Below are 22,908 nucleotides of genomic sequence, written 5' to 3' on the forward strand. Positions count from 1 at the left end.
GGACGTCAAAGAAAGAGAAGAAGATTTTCTGAGGAATTTTTTGATGAAAAAATTTATAAATGTCTAGCTGCCAGACATCACTTAGGAGGAACAAAGTATTTCAAGTCCAATCGGTGCGTGGTAAATAGCTGCTTTGATGATTTTGACATTGTCAATAACACTGAAAGACCGAATTACGTGAGTGTTTTCTCTATGTGGCCCAGCATGGCTATTTAGGGAGGAAGAAAACAGCATTGGTCCAAATTATACTGGTATAAGTTTATAAAAAAGAAATTAAAGAACAAAAGCTGTGACTTTTGTCAAGAGTAGGACCAAGGAAAACATTTCACCACTGTGTCAGCCGAGGCGTCCTAAAGAGTTCGTAGAGGTATTAAGTAAAAAAAATACCTGTAGAGCCTTAAAGCACGTACACCCCTCCACCAGGCTTGAATTTTGGTAGCAGCAATTTCTTGTGAAAACTTGTCATTTTCCAGTGTAAATGACCTTTTTTTATTTCTCCAAAGATTCTGAAGTTTGACAATAGCTTTGATGAATGAAGGACAGTTCATAGCAACTATTCTAGAAACTGTACTCTGGAAAAAAAACATATATAATTCCGGTTTTTAATGGCCCTTCTCCCCTAAAATTATAAGACCATGACGAAAACTAGAGAAAAAAACGTAAACGCAATGACATATTAACTAAAACTAAACATTGAACAGCTTAATAGTAAATATATATATATATATATATATATATATATATATATATATATATATATATATATATATATATATATATATATATATATATATATATATATATATATATATATATATATATATATATATATATATATATATATATATATATATATATATATATATATATATAATTATAATGAACTTGCATGATATTACTCATCTTCTATTTAAAAAACATAATAAGTAAAAGTACAACAGCGATTAGGAGGAATTCTCGGTTCTGTGTGAGATAAAAATAAAAGGAAAATGTAAAAAAAATTTAATAATGAAAGAATAAATGAGCGTATTTTATTTCCCACTTTAAAGATGCCAAATCACAAGTGGAGTAATGAAAAAAAAAAACAGAAAAAAGCTTTAATTATAGAAAAACTTTACAAGCAACTAAGGACATCAAGTGAAGAAAGAAAGAAGAAAAATATATATAAAATAAGAATTTTAAAATTCATGATAAGCCCTAAATTGTAAGGCTCGTATTCAATTTTCCAAAAAAGTAGAAGTACGACAGTTATAGTTACGAATGAGATTCGTTCTTTAAGTTAAACTAAAAAAAAATAAAATAATAATAATAAAAAAATCCTAATCAAGTTCAGGGAAAAGAAATATATTGCAAATATTCTGCTAATACAATTAAGAAGTCATAATCGTCATAAAAAAAAAATACAAAAGCTTCAAAACAGCAAAATCTTAAAAACAAAGCAGAGTTAAAAAGATAAAATTCAAGCGATTAAAAAAATGAAAGAAAAACTATTTTCAAAAACAAAGACAATAGTTGGCTTTACATCTCTCACTGTTCCTAAAAGAAAAGACAAAGATGGTTTTTTAAAAGCTGATAGCGTTTAGTAAATGAAAATCACCGTTTGACACAAGCCCAAGAACGGTGAACTTCAATATAATTCACATAAAATAAACATAAAAACATACAAAAAAAAGAAACATACATAAACGTGGAAAAAAAAAGTTTTTTTTGAGCGTACAGAGCGAAGTTAAAATTCAAAAGAATATAATTCACTGTAGATATGAAAGGGCTGAAATACCATTAATCGTCCCTCTCTTTACGCTAACATTTTCACTTTTCTATCACAATGCTGCGAGAATAGAAGCGGCCATTGCAATGGCTTAAATATTTGGAAGAAAACAGGTAAATAAAATATTCACGAATATCAACCAGCTATATTTTTTTTATCAGTGATCCTTTGATGGCAGTGATCCTGGACAAAAAATAGAAAAGGCATTTGTGATCCAAAGATGAAACTTGAACGATGGAAAGAGAACTTCAAAGATAAATTCAATCCCTCTGTAGCTACTGATCCTCCCCAAACCGGACCAAGAGCTCAAACTACCATCTCAACTCAAATCCGAAGCCAGACCTACAGTCAAGTCACTAAAGCAAGGAAAAGCCCCTGCCCCAGACGGACTCACCTCAAAGTCATTAACGTCAGATCAGATGAGGTAACAGGTCTGCACCACCCCATTCTGGCTGCGGTGTGGGAAACGGGCCACGCACCCTGACAGTGGTTTAAGACTGCCATTCTTCTTATTCATAGAAAGCATTAAAGAAAGAGTGCGAAAACTACCGCCCAAATAGCCTCATGAGTCGTCAGTCAAGTATCCTGACAAAATTTCTACTTCATCAAATACCAGCAACAACTGCTATTGCCATTGGAGAATATCAGGCGACTTCCACCCTGGAAGATCCACAATCGATCAGATATTCGTTATTCGGCAACTTATGGAACGATACATCGAGTCCAACAAAGAACTGTACCAAATATGTGTTGCTTTCTATCAGGTATTTAGCCTGATTTGGCGCAAAGGACTCTAGCATATCCTCCTTCACAACGCGACCCCTTATGAGACAGTCCAGGTAATCAAGAATCTGTATAACCAGTTTCAAGGCCAAGTAATGGGTTAATAGAAGAGTTCAGAACTTCGTCAAGAGTGCTTTAAGGTTGCATCTTATGACCACACCTCTTATCTATTCCATGATACACTTGGAATATGGCGCCATTATAGCAGGCCTGCTGATAGGCAATATTGGCTACACTGATGGTAATAGTGCGCTAGCGAACTCTTCATAATAACTGCAGGCGCAAGATAAAAAACCCTATGATGCCACTAAGCCGTTCGGAATAGAGATCAATGTTAGCGATACCAAAGTCATGGTAACTACGAGACATGAACTAGACAACCCACCCGTTTTCAAACAAGCGTTATAACAAGCAGGATCAAAATAATTATCTATTCACGATAAAGACATGATTCAAAATATTTTTACTCCATCGTAAGGCCAATTTCAATTCTGCAACAGGGAGTCATAATGTACGAAATAAGGCGCCTGACACCAGTAGTTTATTTTATTCAAGAAACTACCAAAGTTTTCCGCTTCTTAAACGCTTTTTTTAGTACTTAAATAAATCCCATATTTTCCCCCTCTTTATGAGGCTAGGAGCCTTTGTGGGGATTACTATCGTGCATTCATTGTATGTTTAATTAATTGCGAACGAATGTCGTCTTATGCAATGAACGCAGAAATGAATGGAAGGAAATCGGAATTGAATTGCTGGAAGAATCTAGCAATGAGAAAAAATCACAAGATCTTTAAGATAATACCAATCACAAATACAGAAATAAAAACACTAAATTCAATATATGGAAAATTGGTAAACTATCCAATTTCAAGTCAAATCAAGTATCACCAAAGCTGACTTGCTTAGAGTGCTGATAAAATAGAATGAAGAAAATTTTCATCCATATTCATGGCTGTAAATGTCTCGAACTGCCTCTTGCCTAAGGTTTAAAAATGTACTCAATTTATTTAATTTATTTTGATATTTTGAATGAAACAATTGAATTGGCTTTGAAATTTCGACCAATTGTTATAGATCTGTTTAGCCAATTGTTCACCGATGTTAAAGCTACTTTTCAAACAGGGTTCGCTACTACCGACCCGTCTGAAGAAGAGTTTCAGATTTATACAGGAAGGATCCAGCGTCTGAGAACCACTTCAGCAATAAATTTGTTTTTATCATTTCCCCCTATGCAAGTAACTCCTATAATTTGTTTCTTTGAGAGCCATTTTGGTGCTCTATCTTTTATAAATATAATTTTAAACTGTGGCTTTAAATGGAGTTTCTCAGCTTATGTTTTCATAGATTAGTGTTTTATTTTTAAAATTAGACAGACAATTGAAAAGCAGATCATGTTATATATTTTGTTCCAAGTTCTGTGTTACAGCTATGAATAACAATGAGTAATTGATGCAAGTCAGCGTGTCACTAAATCTAGCTTCTGTTTACTATGAACTAATTATAATCTGAATTTCTGAGAATAATTTTTAAAAGCACTAAAATAGTAGCTTAAGATGCAGCAAAAAAAAATTCAGTAAAATAAGCATTTTTTGAAATATGAATCACGAAATAAACAAATAAAAAGGTTTTTGAGTATTTCCGAAGTTTTTTCCTTTTTCAAATATTCTATCTGAAATAAGTGGCTCATCAAGCTGAACTAAAAGACACACAACCTTGATTAAAAGAGAAAAAACTGAAATTTTAGGGATGTATAATTTTGACTCTGTTTCGATTCGATAATACGGAAAGTAAATACTAAAAGCATTAAAAAAGTAAATGAAAACACAAGATCAAAAGGAAAACAGAGAAATACAATTCAAACAAGCAAAATTTAACAATACCTTTATGTCAGAGGCCTCAAAATATTTATGTGCATTAAATGGTTCTTCCCATGAGTGCCAACATTTTTCCAAGTCAAACCAAACTGAAAACCCCCTTTCAGTTTCAAAATGGAGAAGTGAAGCTTTCTGCAAGCAAAATTATGTTTAATACATTTAAATAAAAAGAATGATGCAGAGCTTGCGCAAATGGTTGTTTTCCTTCAAAGGCTGTACGTTTATTTTTAAAACCACAGCAAGCGCCACTTAATCGACCATTTGTTTCCCAGAAACGGCAAATTCATCGTAAACTGTGTTACAGTTTCCTTTAAATTACTCTAACACCGGGCATTTCTTGCGTATAAGTCAAAGATGCAAAGACATCGGATAAACGATTAATTTTTGTATATTCTTGAGTCAATGTCTTAAATACCTCTTTTCTTAAAATTTATAAAGTTTACACAGTTCTTTAAAAAACAATTCAAGCTATTTTCAGAGAGGTTCCTCACAAAATCGTCAAACATTAAAACACGTTTTGTAGCCTAAACTCAAAATTTTTGGCAAGATTTAAAATATATATATCTATATATATAAAAATAAGTTGTCTGTCTGTGGATCAGGTGACGTCATGTTTCTGTGTTGACTGACGTCATGAAATTAGTTGTCGTCACTTTTGCTTTGACGGTGACGTCATTAACGGTATTTAAGACATTTGTTCACGGAAAAATGTTTAATTGTAAAATGACTGAAGAACCTACAATGGCAACAGCCGAGGAAGCTGCTCAAAGAGTTTATGCCAAAAAACTTGCTGCTGATAGAGAAAGTAAGAAAAGAAAGCGTTCCGAGGAATCACAAGAACAGCAAGAAAACAGGCTTGCGGCTAAAGAACGCAAAACCGCGCAGTTAGATGAAAATCCACCTGGACAGCGAGAGTCAAAACATATCAAAACTGAAAATGATAGCGATGATGATTGGGTTTGGGATTTTGACTTGGATAAGGTCATCAATGCCTACCAGATTTAAGTTAAAAAAACAAAGGTTCGTCGATATGTACTTCATAGTGACGCTGAAAAATAAAGAAGAAAAAGAAAACTGAAAAAAGAAAAAAGGTAAAAAACTAAAAAAAAACTAAAAAGAAAAAACACTCAAAGAGAAATTACAGACCGGGACACAAATGACGACCGAGACAGAGGGAATTTAAGTGATGACCGGGATCGAATAGAAATTACAGACCGGGACACCGGGACACAAATGACGACCGGGACACCGGGACACAGGGAATATAAATGACGACCGGGACACTCAAAGAGAAATTACAAACTGGGACACCGGGACACAAATGACGACCGGGACACAGGGAATATAAATGACGACCGGGACACAGGGACAAATCATTAGAATAATGAGGTATAGATCTGAATACGGATTGTTTTTCCCATGGACAATTATATGTTGCATGTTCAAGAGTCAGTAAACCTGACAATCTATTTATATGCACAGACAATGGGACAGCGAAGAATGTTGTATATTCGCATGTTTTACGTAGTTAAAAACATATATTTATATCTATCTCTATTCACAGGTGGGACACAGGGACACAACTACAATGGCGCGTAACTAATATGGCGCGTAACGACTAACGCGCGCGGGGGGGGGGAGCTTGGGGGGGGGGGGCGAAGCCCCCCACCAACTAGGCGCGCGGGGGGGGGGGGCTTGGGGGGCGCGAAGCCCCCCACAACAGCTAGTACATATATATATATAGAGTGAGTAAAAAAACAATCTTTTTTGAATAGCTAATTTTTTCAGGCTATATGCTATCCCTTTGGTCAAAAACGGAAAAATATGAAGTTCCATCACTAAAGATTTGACTGTAGGTCTTTCACGTTTCAGTGCTTCACCAAAAAGCTAATCTTTTCAATTTTATCTTTTTCGCTTTTATAACATTAATAACGTTTATAGCGTATAATGTGTAACCTTTATAACATTTTTATATAGTTTCGGAAACGGTTTCTTTTCGACAATGATTCAAACTATGTACGTTCTATAGAGTTTGGACTTGCAGTCACGAAAACTTCCATTAAAAGATCTGAAGGATTTTATTCAAAGCCATTGACCATTATTCAAAACGTGATAATTCTGGAAAAAACTGAATTTCCTGAAAAACTAAACTTTCAAAGTAAAAACAAGTGAAACAAAAATATATTAGGAGCGGGTGATTTTTTTGATAAGTGAAAAACTAAAAAAAAAATCAATAAAAAATTATGAGAGGAATCAGAATATTTTAGCTTTACATCTTTTTTTTTAACATCCGAAAGTCTTTATCAAACGAAAAGAAAAAACACCCAAAAAACTTACATTCAAACAAAATTCGAAATGATAAATCGATACACTAAATATTTAAGTGAGAACAAGAAAGTTTTGCGGCTAAACCTACATTATTCAAACTTGGTTTATGTTTGGAGAAAAGAGATGGCATAAATATGGGACAAAAAAGAAAGGCTTTTATTCAGAAAAAAAATTATAGAGACAACGAAAAGGCTTTGTAGACATCCAAACTTGATGCATCCATTTTTCTGTATAAAAATAATTTATATATATATTGAGAAAAGGACAGAAACTCTAAGCTGCTATAGATCGAGTTTGGAAGTCATTAAAAACATTCCCATAAAGAAACAAGAGCTAATAGCTCATATGGAAATTGTGACGAGGCAAGAAGAGCTAAGAGCCAAGAGCTTATATTGTATGAGCTCTAACAAAATTCTAAGAATCAATAAATGGATTTGAAAGGAAAATCAGAGGCTTAATGTCGGTCAGGATTTAAAATAAGAGCTCTGAGTCACGATGTCCTTCTAAATATCAAAATTCAATAAGATCTGATCACCCACTCGTATGTTATAAATACCTAATTTTTTTTAATTTTTCCTGTCCTTTTAGCCCCCCAGATGGTAGAATCTGATATAACGACTTTATCAAGTCAATTTGTGCAGCTCCCTGACACGCCTACCGATTTTCATCGTCCTAGCAAGTCCAGAAGCACCAAACTCGCCAAATCACTGAACCCCTCCCCCCAACTCGCACAAAGAGAGCAAATCCAGTACGGTTACGTCAATTACGTCTCAAGGACATTTGCTTATTCTATCCACCAAGATTCATCCTGATTCCTCCAATCTAAGTGTTTTCCAAGATTTCCCCCTCCAGCTCCCCCAATGTCAAAAGATCTGGTCGGGATTTGAAACAAGAGCTCTGAGACATGAATTCCTTCTAAATATCAAATTTCATTAATATCCGATCCCCTATTCGTAAGATGAAAATACACCAATTTTCACGTTTTCCGAGAATTCTGGTTTCCCCCTCCAACTCTCCCTAATGTCACAGGATCTGGCCGGAAATTAAAATTAGAGCTTTAAAGCACAAGATCCTTCTAAATATAAAATTTCATTAAGATCTGGTCACCTTTTCGTACGTTACAAATACCTCAATTTTAAAAATTACCCCCCCCCCCCCAACTCCACCAAAAAGAGCAGATCCGGTCCAGTTATGTCAGTCACGTATCTTGACAGGTTTTTATTCTTCCCATCCGGTTTAATCCTGATCTCTCGCTTTAAGTATTTTCTAAGATTTCCGGTCCCCCCAACTGCCCCCCCCCCCAATGACTCTGGATCCGGTTGAGATTTAAAATAAGAGATCTGAGTCACGAGGTCCTTCTAAATATGAAGTTTCATGAAGATCCGATCACTCCTTCGTAAGTTAAAAATACGTCATATTTTTATAATTTTTCAGAATTAACCCGCCCCCCAATAGAGCGGATCCGTTCCAATTATGCAATTAACGTATCTAAGACTTCTGCTTGTTTTTCCCACCAAGTATCATCCCGATCCCTCCAATCTAAGCGTTTTCCATGATTTTAGGTTCCTCCACCCCAAACTCCCCCCAATGTCACCAGATCCGGTCAGGATTTAAAATAAGAGCTTTGAGACACGATATCCTTTTAAATATCAAATTTCATTGAGATCCGATCACCTGTTCGTATGTTAAAAATACCTCATTTTCTCTAATTTTTCAGAATTAACCCCCCTCCCCTAACTACATCAAAGAGAGCGGATCCGTTCCGGTTATGTCAATAATGTATCTGGGACTTGTGCTTATTTTTCCCACCAAGTTTCATCCCGATCCCTCCACTCTTAAGTGTGTTCCAAGATTTAAGGTTTTCCCTCCTACCTCCCCCCCCCAATGTCACCAGATCCGGTCGGGATTTAAAATAAGCACTCTGAGACACGATATTCTTCTAAATATCAAATTTCATTGAGATCCGATCACCCGTTCGTAAGTTAAAAATACCTCATTTTTTCTAATTTTTCAGAATTACCCCGCCCCCAACTACCCCAAAGAGAGCGGATCCGTCCCAGTTGTGTCAATCATGTATCTAGGACTTGTGCTTATTTTTCCCACCAAGTTTCATCCCGATCCCTCCACTCTAAGTCTTTTCCAAGATTTAAGGTTTCCTCCTCCCAACTCCCCCTCCAATGTCACCAGATTCGGTCGGGATTTACAATAACAGCTCTGAGACACGATATCCTTCCAAACATCAAATTTCATTAAGATCTGATCAACCGTTCGTAAGTTAAAATTACTTCAATTTTTCTATTTTTTCAGAATTAACAGGCCCCCCACTCCCCCCAGATGGTCAAATCGGGAATACGATTTGATAATTTAATCTGGTCGGGTCCCTGATGCGCCTACCAAATTTCACCGTCCTAGCTTACCTGGAAGTGCCTAAAGTAGCAAAACCGGGACCGACAGACAGACAGACCGACAGAATTTGCGATTGCTATATGTCACTTGGTTAATACCAAGTGCCATAAAAATGCATGATATTTTTCCTCTTTTTATGGCACTTGGTATTAACCAAGTGACATGTAGCAGTCGCCAATTCTGTCGGTCTGTCGGTCTGTCTGTTGGTCTGTCGGTCCCGGTTTTGCTACTTTAGGCACTTCCAGGTAAGCTAGGACGATGAAATTTGGCAAGCGTATCAGGGACCGGACCAGATTAGATTAGAAATAGTCGTTTTCCCGATTTGACCATCTGGGGGGGGGGGGGGCGGCGGTTAATTCGCAAAAAATAGGAAAAATGAAGTATTTTTAACTTATCAGCGGGTGATTGGATCTTAATGAAATTTGATGTTTGGAATGATATTGTGTCTCAGAGCTCTTATTTTAAATCCCGACCGGATCTGATGACATTGGGGGGAGTTGGAGGGGGAAAACCTGAAGTCCCGGTTTTGCTACTTTAGGCACTTCCAGGTAAGCTAGGACGATGAAATTTGGCAAGCGTATCAGGGACCGGACCAGATTAAATTAGAAATAGTCGTTTTCCCGATTTGACCATCTGGGGGGGGGGGGGAGTAGGGCCGGTTAATTCGGAAAGAATAGAAAAAATGAAGTATTTTTAACTTAGAGCGGGTGATTGGATCTTAATGAAATTTGATGTTTGGAATGATATTGTGTCTCAGAGCTCTTATTTTAAATCCCGACTGGTTCTGATGACATTGGGGGGAGTTGGAGGGGGGAAACCTAAAATCTTGGAAAACACTTAGAGTAGAGGGATCGGGATGAAACTTGATGGGAAAAATAAGCACAAGTCCCAGATACATGATTGTCATAATCGGAACTGATTTGCTCTCTTTGGGGTAGTTGGGGGGGGGGGGGGGGGGGGGGGTAATTCTTAAAAATTAGAAAAATGAGGTTTTTTCAACTTACGAACGGGTGATCGGATCTCAATGAAATTTGATGTTTACAAGGATATCGTTTCTTAGAGCTCTTATTTTAAATCCCGACCGGATCTGGTGATGGGGGCGGGGAGTTAGGAGGGGGAAACCTAAAACTTGGAAAACACTTAGAGTGGAGGGATCGGGATGAAACATGGTGGGAAAAATAAACACAAGTCCTAGATAGATGATTGACATAAACGGAACGGATCCGCTCTCTTTTGGGTAGTTGGGGGGGGAGGGGTTATTTCTGAAAAAATAAAAAAAAAATGAAGTATTTTTAACTTACGAACAGGTGATCGGATCTCAATGAAATTTGATATTTAGAAGGATATCGTGGCTCAGAGCTCTTATTTTAAACCCGACCGGATCTGGTGACATTGGGGGGGGGGGGGAGTTGGGAGGGAGAAACCTAAAAATTGGAAAACACTTACGAGTGGAGGGATCGGGATGAAACTTGGTGGAAAAAAACACGAGTCCTAGATACATGATTGACATAACCAGAACGGATCCCCTCTCTTTGGGGTAGTTGGGAGGGGGTTAATTCTGAAAAATTAGAAAAAATGAGGTATTTTTAACTTACGAACGGGTGATTGGATCTCCATGAAATTTGATTTTTAGAAGGATATCGTGTCTCAAAGCTCCTATTTTAAATCCTGACCGGATCTGGTGACATTGGGGGAAGTTTGGGGCGGGGAGACCTAAAATGATGCAAAACGCTTAGATTGGAGGGATTGGGATGAAACTTGGTTGGAAAAATAAGCAGAAGTCTTGCATACGTGATTTACATAATTGGAACGGATCCGCTCAATTGCGGGGGGGGGGGGGGGTAATTCTGAAAAATAAGAAAAATGACGTATTTTTACCTTACGAAGGAGTGATCTGATCTTCATGAAACTTCATATTTAGAAGGACCTCGTAACTCCGATATCTTATTTTAAATCTCAACCGGATCAAGCATAATTGGGGGGGGGGGCAGTTGGGGGGACCGGAAATCTTGGAAAATACTTAAAGCCGTGAGATCAGGATGAAACTGGATGGGAAGAATAGAAACCTGTCTAAGATACGTGACTGACATAACTGGACCGGATCTGCTCTCTTTGGTGGAATTGGAGGGGGGGGGGGGGTAATTTTGAAAATTGAGGTATTTGTAACTTCCGAAAGGGTGACCAGATCTTAATGAAATTTGATATTTAGAAGGATCTTGTGCTTTAAAGTTCTAATTTCAAGTTCCGACCAGATCCTGTGACATTCGGGGGAGTTGGAGGGGGGGAGCCGGAATTCTTGGAAAACATGAAAATTGGAGTATTTATATCTTACGAATAGATGATCGGATCGTAATGAAATTTGATTTTTAGAAGGAATTCATGTCTCAGAGCTCTTATTTCAAATCCCGACCAGATCTTTTGACATTGTGGGGATTTGGAGGGGGAAATCTTGGAAAAACACTTGGAGTGTAGGAATCAGGATGAAGCTTGGTGGATAGAATAAACAAATGTCCTTGATACGTGATTGACAGAATCGTACTGGATTCGCTCTCTTTGGGGGAGTTGGGGGGAGGGGTTCAGTGATTTGGCGAGTTCGGTGCTTCTGGACGTGCTAGGGCGATGAAAATTGGTAGGCGTGTCAGGGAGCTGCACAATTTGACTTGATAAAGTCGTTTTCCCAGATTCGATCATCTGGGGGGCAAAAGGGAGAGGAAAATTAGAAAAAATTAGGTATTTATAACTTACGAGTGGGTGATCGGATCTTAATGAATTTTGATATTTAGAAGGACTTTGTGACTCAGAGCTCTTATTTTAAATCTTGACCGGCATTAAGCCTCTTATTTTCCTTTTTAAATCAATCTATTGATTCATAGAATTTTGTTAGAGCTCATACCATATGATCTCTTGGCTCTTAGCTCTTCTCGCCTCGTCACAAGTGCCATATGAGCTCTTAGCTCTTGTTTTTGGAACCGAACAAAATATTATGAATAGATTTTGAGCTGAGTATGTTAAACAGAGGATTTATTGTCCTGACTACTAGTTACGAATTTTCATCAGAAAAGAGTTCGTCATCTTTCATGTCAATTCGCACAAATTTTTTCCCTTTTTTAATTTTATCTGATTATTAATATACAACTTTCAAAAACATTAAATCTTCCGACAAAAAAAAATGAATTAGAAAATATCTTTAAAAATGGAGACTCAAACTTGATACGCAATACAGAAATTGGATCAGTGTCAAAAGAGAAATTTTTCACTGGGTAGAAAAATACAAAAATGCAAATGAAAAAAAAAATTCTAGAAACAGTGTTGTAACGAAATTTGAAACTTTAAATCCCAGCAAAGAAACTCCTTAAACCTGATATTCAGAGCCACTAGAACCAATAGCTGGAAAGCTGAGTGTTGTTTTCAAATTATTCCCGTCCGAAAACAAGCATATAGAAATAAATTCATTGAAGCTTCAATATGAAAAAAATTAGAAAACTCATTCAAGAATTCACAAATTTCAATAAAAAAAAAGTATAAAATAAAACTTGAAACTTGAAGTCTCTATAGGGAAACCCCTCAACCCTGACATTCAAATTCCAATAGCCATAAAGCTGATGCTAGAAGCCAATGGTCGGTTTCAAATTATCTCGGTTCAAAAACCAGCATCTATAATTATTTCTATCTAATCAAGTCCACCAAGCTGAAATCTGGGTTTTGATTAATGCTTTGATTTTGAGCCATAAAACAATCCAACCCATTGGAAACCACTTTTTTAAACGGACAAACAGTCTTACCATCTGAGGATTATCAATAACATCATCAGCAGAATTTCTTGCTACTTCATCACTAACTCTCCATTCTGTTTTGATTGTTGAAACTAATAACGGTACGTCTTTAGTCGTCCAGCAGTAATAAAGCTGGGAGTGGAAATTCAATACTTGAAAATACAAAAAATAGAAATTAGTGCTAATAAGTCGTTGGACTAGTAACTGACTCAGACGGTGTTCACAAAGTTAATAAACTCTGCCTAAAGCGCATTCGAAAATTGTTGTGACCACTTGCAAAGGCAAATTTACGCATTTGACATACACCGAAATGGCACAACATTCAATTCCACAATTTAAACGAGTTACAGCATTAATTAATTTTAAGAAAACTTGACACATACTTAGGCACGAATTTTGAATAAATACAGCACTGCCGCAAACTATATATTAGTTTGTCCTGTGGTGGCGCAGTGGGTTTGACCTTAGCTTGGTAATACGGGACCCAGAGATCGAAACATGCTGCAGCAACGCACTGCAGGGCCGACGTAGGGACCTTAGTAGTCAAGAAGCGCCGTTAATCTGATACAGTACAACTATATATTAAGTAAAGAAGTCAGATTAGCGACGTTTCTTGACTACTAAGGTCCCTGCGTCAGTCTTGCAGTATGTTGCTACATCAAGGTTCGATCTCTGGGTCCCGTATTAACAATCTAAAGTCAAACCCACTTCGCCACTAAAGGACAAAAATTGCAAATTATATATAATACCAGGGACATCAATTTTCGACGAAAATTCTAAAAAAATTCGACGAAGTTTTAAGTAGACTGAAAAAAATAAAACATTTAAAATTTCTCAAAAAACTTCAACCGTTTTGATTTATGCTGACTTTTCTGCATCATCCATTGTGAAATATTAATAGCTTATAATAAGTCGATAACAATTTTGAATGTTCATTTTTGCATTTTTGTATGTTCAATATGCACAAATGCTCATTATTCAACACTTGTAATGAACTTTTGTAATGTACATTTGTCTATGGTTCACTTAAAGCTGAAATTTAGGAAGGGTAACTACTTTCCGGGAAGCTTAGACGTTGATAGACTTCGGGATGAAAATTTGAGAGAATATTTCCAGGAGCAATTGGACGCTTAACTGGAGCGTTTAAAATTTGATAAAGAAAGAGTTAAAGAGAGATCGGTAGAACATTTTAAGCATGTGCTAAACTGGGACAGAGTTACAGAAAAAGATATAGAGGAGTATGAAAAAGTTTGTGACACCTTGGATGTGAAATGATGTACATTTCCCTCTTGGAGTAGATTGCATCATTTCTGCACCAATAATACTTTACACATTGACGCAATCATCCCTAAAAATATGTTTTTGCACCTTCAAGAGTGTCAAATAGCATGTTGCAGTTTAGACATTATTTTTGAATACCTAAAAGCCTGTTTGAGGGACCTTTAATTTCTATATAGCTAGTAACGTTTTAACACATTTTTCTTGTTATGTAAAACAAATTGTTGCAATGCAAACTCAAGGTCGAGTTATGATGATAATAATGGTAAATATGGTAACTATTAAAGATGGAACAGTCGATCAAGAGAATATTTTTCACTTGATATTTTATTATTTTTTCGTAAGTTTGAAGACCTGGAATGTGGATCTTAGCCCAAATTCAAAAGTTTAATTTCCAGATCTTTTGAATTTCTAAGCTAAACAAAATTATGAATTACAAGAAAATCCTACGGTATGCAAATGTATGTTTTGCCAAACATAATGAACAGCTTTAGCACACATTGAAGATGAAGCTACACTAATTTATAAGTAGCTAACAATTCTCAAGATTTCCCATATTTAAAAACCAATTTTATGGTTGTTTTCAAATTTAAAAGAAAATCAAGAGATATTAATAGGTTAATAAACAGAAAAACAGCATTTGAATCAAATTGGCAGAATTTTTTCACAGCTATAATAAATGTGTTTTACTCTCTTTTTCAATATCCAATGACTAACCTTGCCTGAACTCTTCGGAAGTTTTCTTCTCTGTGACAATAGCACCTTCAACATCACGAAATGTCAGCTTTTCTGTTCCAGATCCCAGGTCACGTTTCGCCTTCAAAGAAAGCTACAAAGAAAGACCAAATGAGCTATTATTCGTCTTGAAAACTGAATAGCTCATTCTCACTGCCAGTCCTTTAACCTTATATGAACTTTAACTTTTTAGACGCCAAAAGTCACATTTAAATTTCTATAAATGGCAAATAGCATGTTTTATTTACTGTCTGGCAATTTTATGTCTCTGGAGAATTACTTGAGCTTATAAATGGTCATCATCTCGCGCATTACTTCGACTCATCAGAGTGCTAAAATATTACTTCTTTCCGCTCATATTATCGTCTTTTGTTTCATCAAAGCGCTAAGATTTAACAGCTCACTACCAACTCTAGAACAGTGAAGATTGAACTTTGATGTCAATCTCATCAAACTTCTTCGACCACTGATTAGAGTAGAATGAAGAAAGAAGTTGGCATAGAAACGGCCAAAGAAGTAGGATCAGAGTCCTCTGAGTTTCCTTAAAATCGTTTTCTTTTAAACGATGTAAGACATTAGCTCATTGATTTGCTAAATAACGGGGCTAATGTTTACCGTACTTGCGCAACTTATTTTGCTTCATTATTGCTACTAAAATGGACGTCTTTCAAGCGTCCTTTGAGAGTAGGGAACAAAAAAAAAAGTCAGATTGACTATAAGACAGATGTGGAAGCAACTCTCTCAAAACTTTTTTTGTAACGCATGATGGATGTCCTGGGACGGTATCGTGATGGAAGAGAATTCCAAGATGGAGCTTCCATGAACACTTATTACCAATTCTGCGCTCAATTTCCTCAAAAGCTCGACATAATAGACCACTTGTGACAGATTATTAAGATTCCTTAATATACACAGTTACAATTCCTTCAGAGCATCATCAAATATTCACCATTACCTTGTTAACAAAAATTCTCCGTATTTTTCGAATGTCCCTCACACTTTAAGTACATGACCAATGAGTTTGATAGAATAGATTGTCTATTTTCAGGTGACTTGTAATTAAAAATATACGACTCTATTCAAAGAAAAATAAAAATTAATAATCCAATTTAATTATAAAAACTCAAATTCTACGGCTGTAAGCTCAAAATTATTAGTATTTACCTTTCTAAAAATCAAAAAGAACAAGAGACAATTTCTAAAAACCCATTCCAAGGTAGGAAGGCTTGAATTCCCTTGGATAAGCTCCTGGGTCAGCCAAGAGCATATATATTTTAGTTTTATTTGAGTTTACCTTTTATTACTTTTCACCTACTAGCCATACTAGCCTAGAAAAATAATTTTTTTTAGCAGAAAAAACAATAAACAATTATTAAAATGAACAATTATTAGCATCTCTTGGCATAGCAAGAGGCCGAGAGAATAACCTAAATAATACAACACATTACAATTTAAAATACGTAATTTCTACAAAACTGTTTTTAAAAGAGGTGTTTAGCATTGCCCCCTCCTGATAAACTAACCCAGATTCTAATTTCAGATGGCTCTGATCAATAATTTGTAAATTACTAACGCATGGATATTTTTCCAGTTTAGTTAGACAAAGCAGTACGAAACTATTTATTACAAATGTAAAAAAGGCAACGCTGAAGGGTAAACCATTATACCTACCAAAAGAATTGAGGGAGAGCGTGCAAATAATAGCAATTTCTAAGCAAATCAACCCGTTACAGCCAGCTACAGAGACATCTACATAAATTTTACTAAAGAAAAATATACAGGGTTCCACGTAGAAATATGGTATTCTTATTAGAAGATTTTAACACCCAGGTCGGTAGAAATAGGGATAGATGGAATCTAGCCTAGATAGATCTGGCATAGGAAAATAAAACAGTAATGAAAATAAATGGAAAATAATGGAAAATAAAACAGACTGCTGCAGTTTTGTAGGCATAACAATCAAGTTAAACCAATGCAGTATTCGGGCCCATACGTTAACATGGTATTCACATATCGGTAAGACAGCTAACCTTATTGATTATGTTAATGTAAACTGAATACTGGTAGGATCAATACAAGATACTACGGTGTATAGGAGTGCTGTTATTGATATTAAAAGTAAAGATTACCATTCAGTAGTGTCTATGGTTAATTTAAACCTGAAATTTGGGAAGGGTAACCTTCCGGGAAGCTTTAACGATGGTAAACTTCAGAATGAGAATTTGAGAGAACATTTACAGGATCAGTTGGACACTTAACTGGAGAGTTCAAAATTTGATAAAGAAAGAATTAAAGAGAGATGGGCAGAACATTTTAAGCATGTGCCAAACTGGGACAGAGTTACAGGAAAAGATATAGGGGAGTATGAAAAAGTTTGTGACACCTTGGATGTGAAGGAAGACTTATTTTATGAGGAAAATTAGTGACAGTACTAGAAGGATTAAAAAACATAAGACCCCAGAATGCTCATAGTGTGGTAAATGAGCTTCTTAAATGTGGGGGCTATGAGGGTAGAAATAAGTTACTGAAGATTACGAGTATGATATTGAAAAAGGGGAAGTACCTAGCGATTTTAGGAAAACCCTGACTGAACTCCTGTTTAAGAAAAGTGATAAGAGTGAGCGTAGTAATTATAGAGGCATTAACCTCATTTTGTAGGTTGCAGGTTACTTAGTATGATGACACTTTTTAGACTTAGAGATGCTGTAGACAAAGTTTTAAGAGAAGAAAATTGCGGTTTTATGAAGGGTAGAGGATATGTCGACCAAACTTTTCATTTTAGATTAATAATTGAGAAGTACCAGAGTCATCAAACATCTTTATTCTTCAGTTTTATACATTATGAGCAAGCGTTCGCTTCACCTGATAGAAGAGCTTTAGCTAAGGTCTTATTATTGTATAGTATACCAGACAAATACATTAAAGTAATCAGTGTTATGGACAAGAAAAGTGTTATGGTTTCGTATTAAATCAGGAGTTATAGAGAATTGTGTTCTATCCCCATTTATATACGAGTTTGTATATAAATAGATCATTTTGATGGAGTTTATCTTAAGGAGCACAGCAAAGGCAATGGGAGAACACGGGATCAAATGGGGAAGTAAAAATTTACTGAACTTAGATTATGCTGATGGTTTAAGCATGCTAGATGAAAGTTCCAGTAAAATGAAAGTGCTTTTAGAGGTTTTGTGAGTTCAGGGTGCTAGAATAGGTTTGAAAATTAATGTTAAGAAGACACAGTCGCTAAGGCTAGGAATAAATGAAGATGAAAAGGTGATGTTGGCTAATGAAAAATACGATCAAGTGGACAGCTTCACTTACCTTGGTAGCATTTTTAGTAAAGACGACGGGAGCAGTGAAGATGTTAAAAGTAGAATAGCCAAGGCTCAGGGTTCTCAAACAGTATGCTGTACAAAAAGTGCGGTTCAATCGCACTTTTTACAGCTATAATAAGAGAAAGGTTGAGATGGCCAGGACAAGTTCTACGGATAACAGATTGGCATGGATAACGGTTTGCCAAAGATTGTCCTTTTCTCCACCAACCGTCTCGGGCTAAACGAAAAGCAGATTATCCTCGATTGAGGCGGGAGGATGTCGTGAGGAAAGATTTAAGGGAAATGAAAACTTCCTGGGATGGTGTAAAGAGGGGGCTTTGAATACATTGGGACGAAGGAGAAGCAAACGCAACTTTGTTGGCCTCAGCCGGTGTGTTGCTACGGCGTGTTTTTAGTAATAAAACAGATTAAATACCTTAAGTAAAGTGCGAAATAAGTGAAAATCTAGAGGCGCTTCAACGAGCAACGATCCTTCTGAAGTCAATATACATTGAAGATCAGTGTCATTTCCTGACTCAACGGCCAAATTTAATCTGTTCAATTGATCACATCCTAAAAAACGATACATATTTATTGGCAACTGTACTCGTCTTCCCAAAAACTAAAAGTTTATGCTGTCCACACTCACAAAATTAACTTTTTTTTCCTTTTTTTAAGTTGACAATATCTCTACTATTGTCTTCGGTGAAGGCATAGTTTAAAGGTTACCAGATTCTTTGAGGATAGAGCCCCTTAAATCATAAAAAAAAATTAAACAAAACAAATATGGACAAGATGGATATGTAATTTGGTAACAATTCTTAAACCCAAACTACTACTATAAAAAAAAATTAGAGCCATCCCCCTACACAATTATAAAGTCCGCAAGGAGACCCACAATCCCCTCTACTGTATTTCAGGTTATTTAGTATAGTGCTTTAATGTTACAATTATCATCAAGATTAGGTTTAGCCAAACGTATTTAAGATACTGATAATTTCTACCAAACTTTTGTCTTTCTTTTTTTCAGAGACGGAGAGATAGAGACAACTGAATTTACATTCTACTTCCTGAGGGGAATTTTATCAGATTAAAACGGAGAAATCTGCGAGCACACAAAGAAGGGAGTGTGAAGGGGGGAGGGCTCTACCATCCCACCTCCAAGAATCTTATTTGTGTACTATTTTGTCCAACTATCCTCTAGATTTCATGTGTTTTGTCTGTTTTTCTTTTATTTTAGAAATCTACCCTCCCAAAACAAAATCCAGAGAATCTTTGGAGACACTAGCTAAAATCCTGTAAATCCTGACTGACACAAACTAAAGAATTCTTCCTTTAGAACAATAAATATTGAAATATGTGCGAAAAAAGAACAAACCTAGACATTTTTGTTTCGATTCCAATAATTTTATCAATGTTATAAACAAACATCAAAGTGACAACAATTTGCACTAAAGCAGAAAAAAAAGCTTGAACAAACGACGGTTTGATATCATTCATGCCTATTCATCTTACTAATTCAAAATAAAGCGTAAAAATAATAATAACAAAGAAGAAGAGGGAAGGTTCTCGAATCAATATACACATAGAATCTGGCCTAACAAACTTAGATTATGACATAAAGTTTTCCTCTAGCTTGTTTTCTCAATGATTAAAGCTCATTATTGTTTATTAAGTCTCTTGAAACGTGGTTGTAAAGGCAGCTGCAACGTAGTAAAACGCGAATCACAGCCCAAAGTAACCAAACATTAAAAAACGCGTTTAAAAAAAAACCCGGCAAGTGAGAAAAGATTGCAATTTCTAGCTGATTAAGGAATGGTAGCTTTTATCTCGATTATTCTTAATAATGTACTTTAAGTTGAACGTGCATTTTCTTTTTCAGATTTTAAAACATAAAAAGGATGTCAAGCTAACATCATTAACTTTCACCTTGTGACAGCATAGTGGATACGACTGTGCCGTTCGACTGAGAATGCTCGGGTTCGATCCCTACTGTCGCAAGGAAGGCAATAACATCAATTAAATGTTGTAATTTTGCAGGTATAATAATCTAGTTATACCAATATGGTATTTGGTCATAAAATGAACCATAAGTTAACATAACAAAGAAGAAGAAAAAAGAAAAAAGAGAAAATGCATAGATAGAAAAAAATAAATAAAAATCAAATGACAAATAAAAAGAAAAAAAATTGTATCAGACAAAAAAAAAACGCAACATTATAAAATTCGTAAACAGAAAACTTTTCAACATGATTTTTGAGTTGGTGTACACTTTCAACTTGACGAATGGAATCTCGAAACGAATTCCTAACCAACGGGTGTCTGGTCAAATGACTAGCATTCATTGTCTTCTGTGGCACAGATGCGACACTAGCCGCATTCCAAGTCGGGCAATCATGATAAAACAAATCGGTTCAGAACTCAAAGGCATCTCGCCAGCTTGTACACTATGATGTCACAATATACTCCGAGCCCAGATTTCGACCCAGAATTAATTTCAAATGCCAGATCTCTTCAACTTGTTTGAGTGATATGTCATTATGAAGAACACCACAAGGAAGAAAAGGAACGGTTCAGAACTCAAAAGCATATCGCCAACTTGCACGCTATCATGTCACAATGTGCTCCGAGCCCAGATTTTGACCCATAATTATTTCTTAATGCCAGATCTATTCAACTTGGGTGAATGATAGGCCATATTTTCTTTTAATAGGAGCTCTTCTGGAGAATTTGCTGCAATGACAAAGGCTGTGTCGTCAGCAAATGAAATAACTTCTCAAGCTCCAGGAATGTACAATCAAACTGTGTCTACGAATATCAAGTAAAACATAGGACCAAGAACTGAGCCCTGGGGAGCACCGCACTTTATAAAAAATGGTCGAGAGGACTTATTATTTTTAGTTACACATAGCTTTCTTTCATTCAATTACGATTAAAACAATTTGAAAAAAATGCCCTTGGTGCCTAAAAAATGCAGCCTTTCCAATAAAATACTAAAACCAATAGTGTCAAAAGCCTTTTTAAAATCAATAAAAATGCCCATACACTGTTCACCTTATTCAAGTATTGAGTTAAAATTTTCCGAAACTATTGCATGGCACGCCTCGTTGAATTTTCTTTCCTTGAGCCTAAGTAACCATCATGTATAATACCTATTCTCGTCGAATCTTTATAAAGGTGGTGGTGAACAATTTTTTCATAACTTTTGGAATAAATTGGCAGAATTGACATTGGTCTCCGACTACATAGGTCACTTTTGTCCCACCTTTATGCAACGGTATGACTTTAGTTATTTTCAGTGCATCTGTAAAAACTCCTTTTTGTATAGAAATATTCACTTGGTACAAGATAACAGGAAGCCAGTAAGCCAAAACCATTTTGAGTGTGCTCATTCCATCAATTTGTGCAGTATTTGACTTGATGTTTCTAACAATTTTACAAATCCCCTCTTCAGTGCAAGGGTGAAAATTCACTTCGAAACTTATTCCTCGCTATCTCTATAACTGCGTTAATTCCGAAAAATAAGTTTCTTGTTTCTTCTTGGATCTTACAGTCAGTGTCCTAGAAAAACTTTCCATAGACGTTGCAGATTTCCTCAGTTCCTGAAAGGTCCAACGAAAGACCTTTCAGAATATCATTCACAACTTACCATGTAGCTTTAAGATTAGGTTTATTTTCTTCAATAATCTATATATATAAAAATAAGTTGTCTGTGGATGTGTCTGTCTGTCTGTCTGTCGAGTGACGCCATGTCATCATGTCGTCATGTTGTCATGAAGTTAGTTGTCGTTATGTAAACTATTATGTACAAGCTATTATGTAAACATCAAAAATATTTATGTTGTCTGAGCAATAATTTTTAGTTTTATTTCAAAATAGAAAATTACCTGAATATTTCAGAATTAGTTTTGTTTTTTGTTAGGTTCCTACTATTCAACGCGTGACTTCAACTCGTCACGAATTAGTAAAAATTAGAAGATGTCTACTTGGAATAATTATGTTGAAAGTGCTCAAAGAGCTGCTCAAAGAGTCTATGCCAAAAAACTTGCGGCTGATAGAGAAAGTAAGAAAAGAAAGCGTGCCGAGGAATCTCAAGAACAGCAAGAAAACAGGCTTGCGGCTGATAGAGAAAGTAAGAGAAGAAAACGTGCCGAGGAATCAAAAGAACAGCAAGAAAACAGGCTTGCGGCTGATAGAGAAAGTAAGAAAAGAAAGCGTGACAAGGAACCACAACAAAAGTGTGAAAATAGGCTTGCGGCTGATAGAGAAAATAAGAAAAGAAAGCGTACCGAGGAATCACAAGAACAGCAAGGAAACAGGCTTGAGGCTGATAGAGAAAGAAAGAACAGAAAGCGTGCCGAGGAACTACCAGAGCAACGCGAAACTAGACTTGCTGCTAAAAGAGAAAGTGAAAAAAGAAGACATGCCGAGGAACTACCAGAGCAACATGAAACCAGACTTGCTGCTAAAAGAGAAAGTGAAAAAAGAAGGCGTGCCGAGGAATCACAAGAACAGCAAGAAATCAGGCTTGCTGCTGATAGAGAAAGTAAGAAAAGAAAGCGTGCCGAGGAATCAGAGCAACCTGAAAGTTATCGCCTGGCATTCAGGTACAGACCAGTCGATGATTATAGCTTGAGTAGATGTGTTCA

The 22,908-nt window shown here is 36.0% G+C and overlaps 1 protein-coding gene across 1 annotated transcript in view; it reads right to left on the reverse strand.

The window, feature by feature from the left end:
• The window catches only part of LOC136029378 (ras GTPase-activating-like protein IQGAP1), a 156,548-nt gene that overhangs the window by 42,504 nt on the left and 91,136 nt on the right, over positions 1–22,908 (reverse strand). The window contains exons 10-14 of the mRNA XM_065707697.1: positions 18,696–18,832; positions 14,928–15,039; positions 12,942–13,084; positions 4,432–4,557; positions 388–572 (exon numbers count right to left, since the gene is read on the reverse strand). Coding sequence (XP_065563769.1) covers positions 388–572; positions 4,432–4,557; positions 12,942–13,084; positions 14,928–15,039; positions 18,696–18,832 — 703 coding nt within the window. The remainder of the gene's footprint in view (positions 1–387; positions 573–4,431; positions 4,558–12,941; positions 13,085–14,927; positions 15,040–18,695; positions 18,833–22,908) is intronic.

The sequence above is a fragment of the Artemia franciscana genome, chromosome 7 (assembly GCF_032884065.1).
Source record: "Artemia franciscana chromosome 7, ASM3288406v1, whole genome shotgun sequence".
In the NCBI taxonomy this organism is placed as follows: domain Eukaryota; kingdom Metazoa; phylum Arthropoda; class Branchiopoda; order Anostraca; family Artemiidae; genus Artemia; species Artemia franciscana.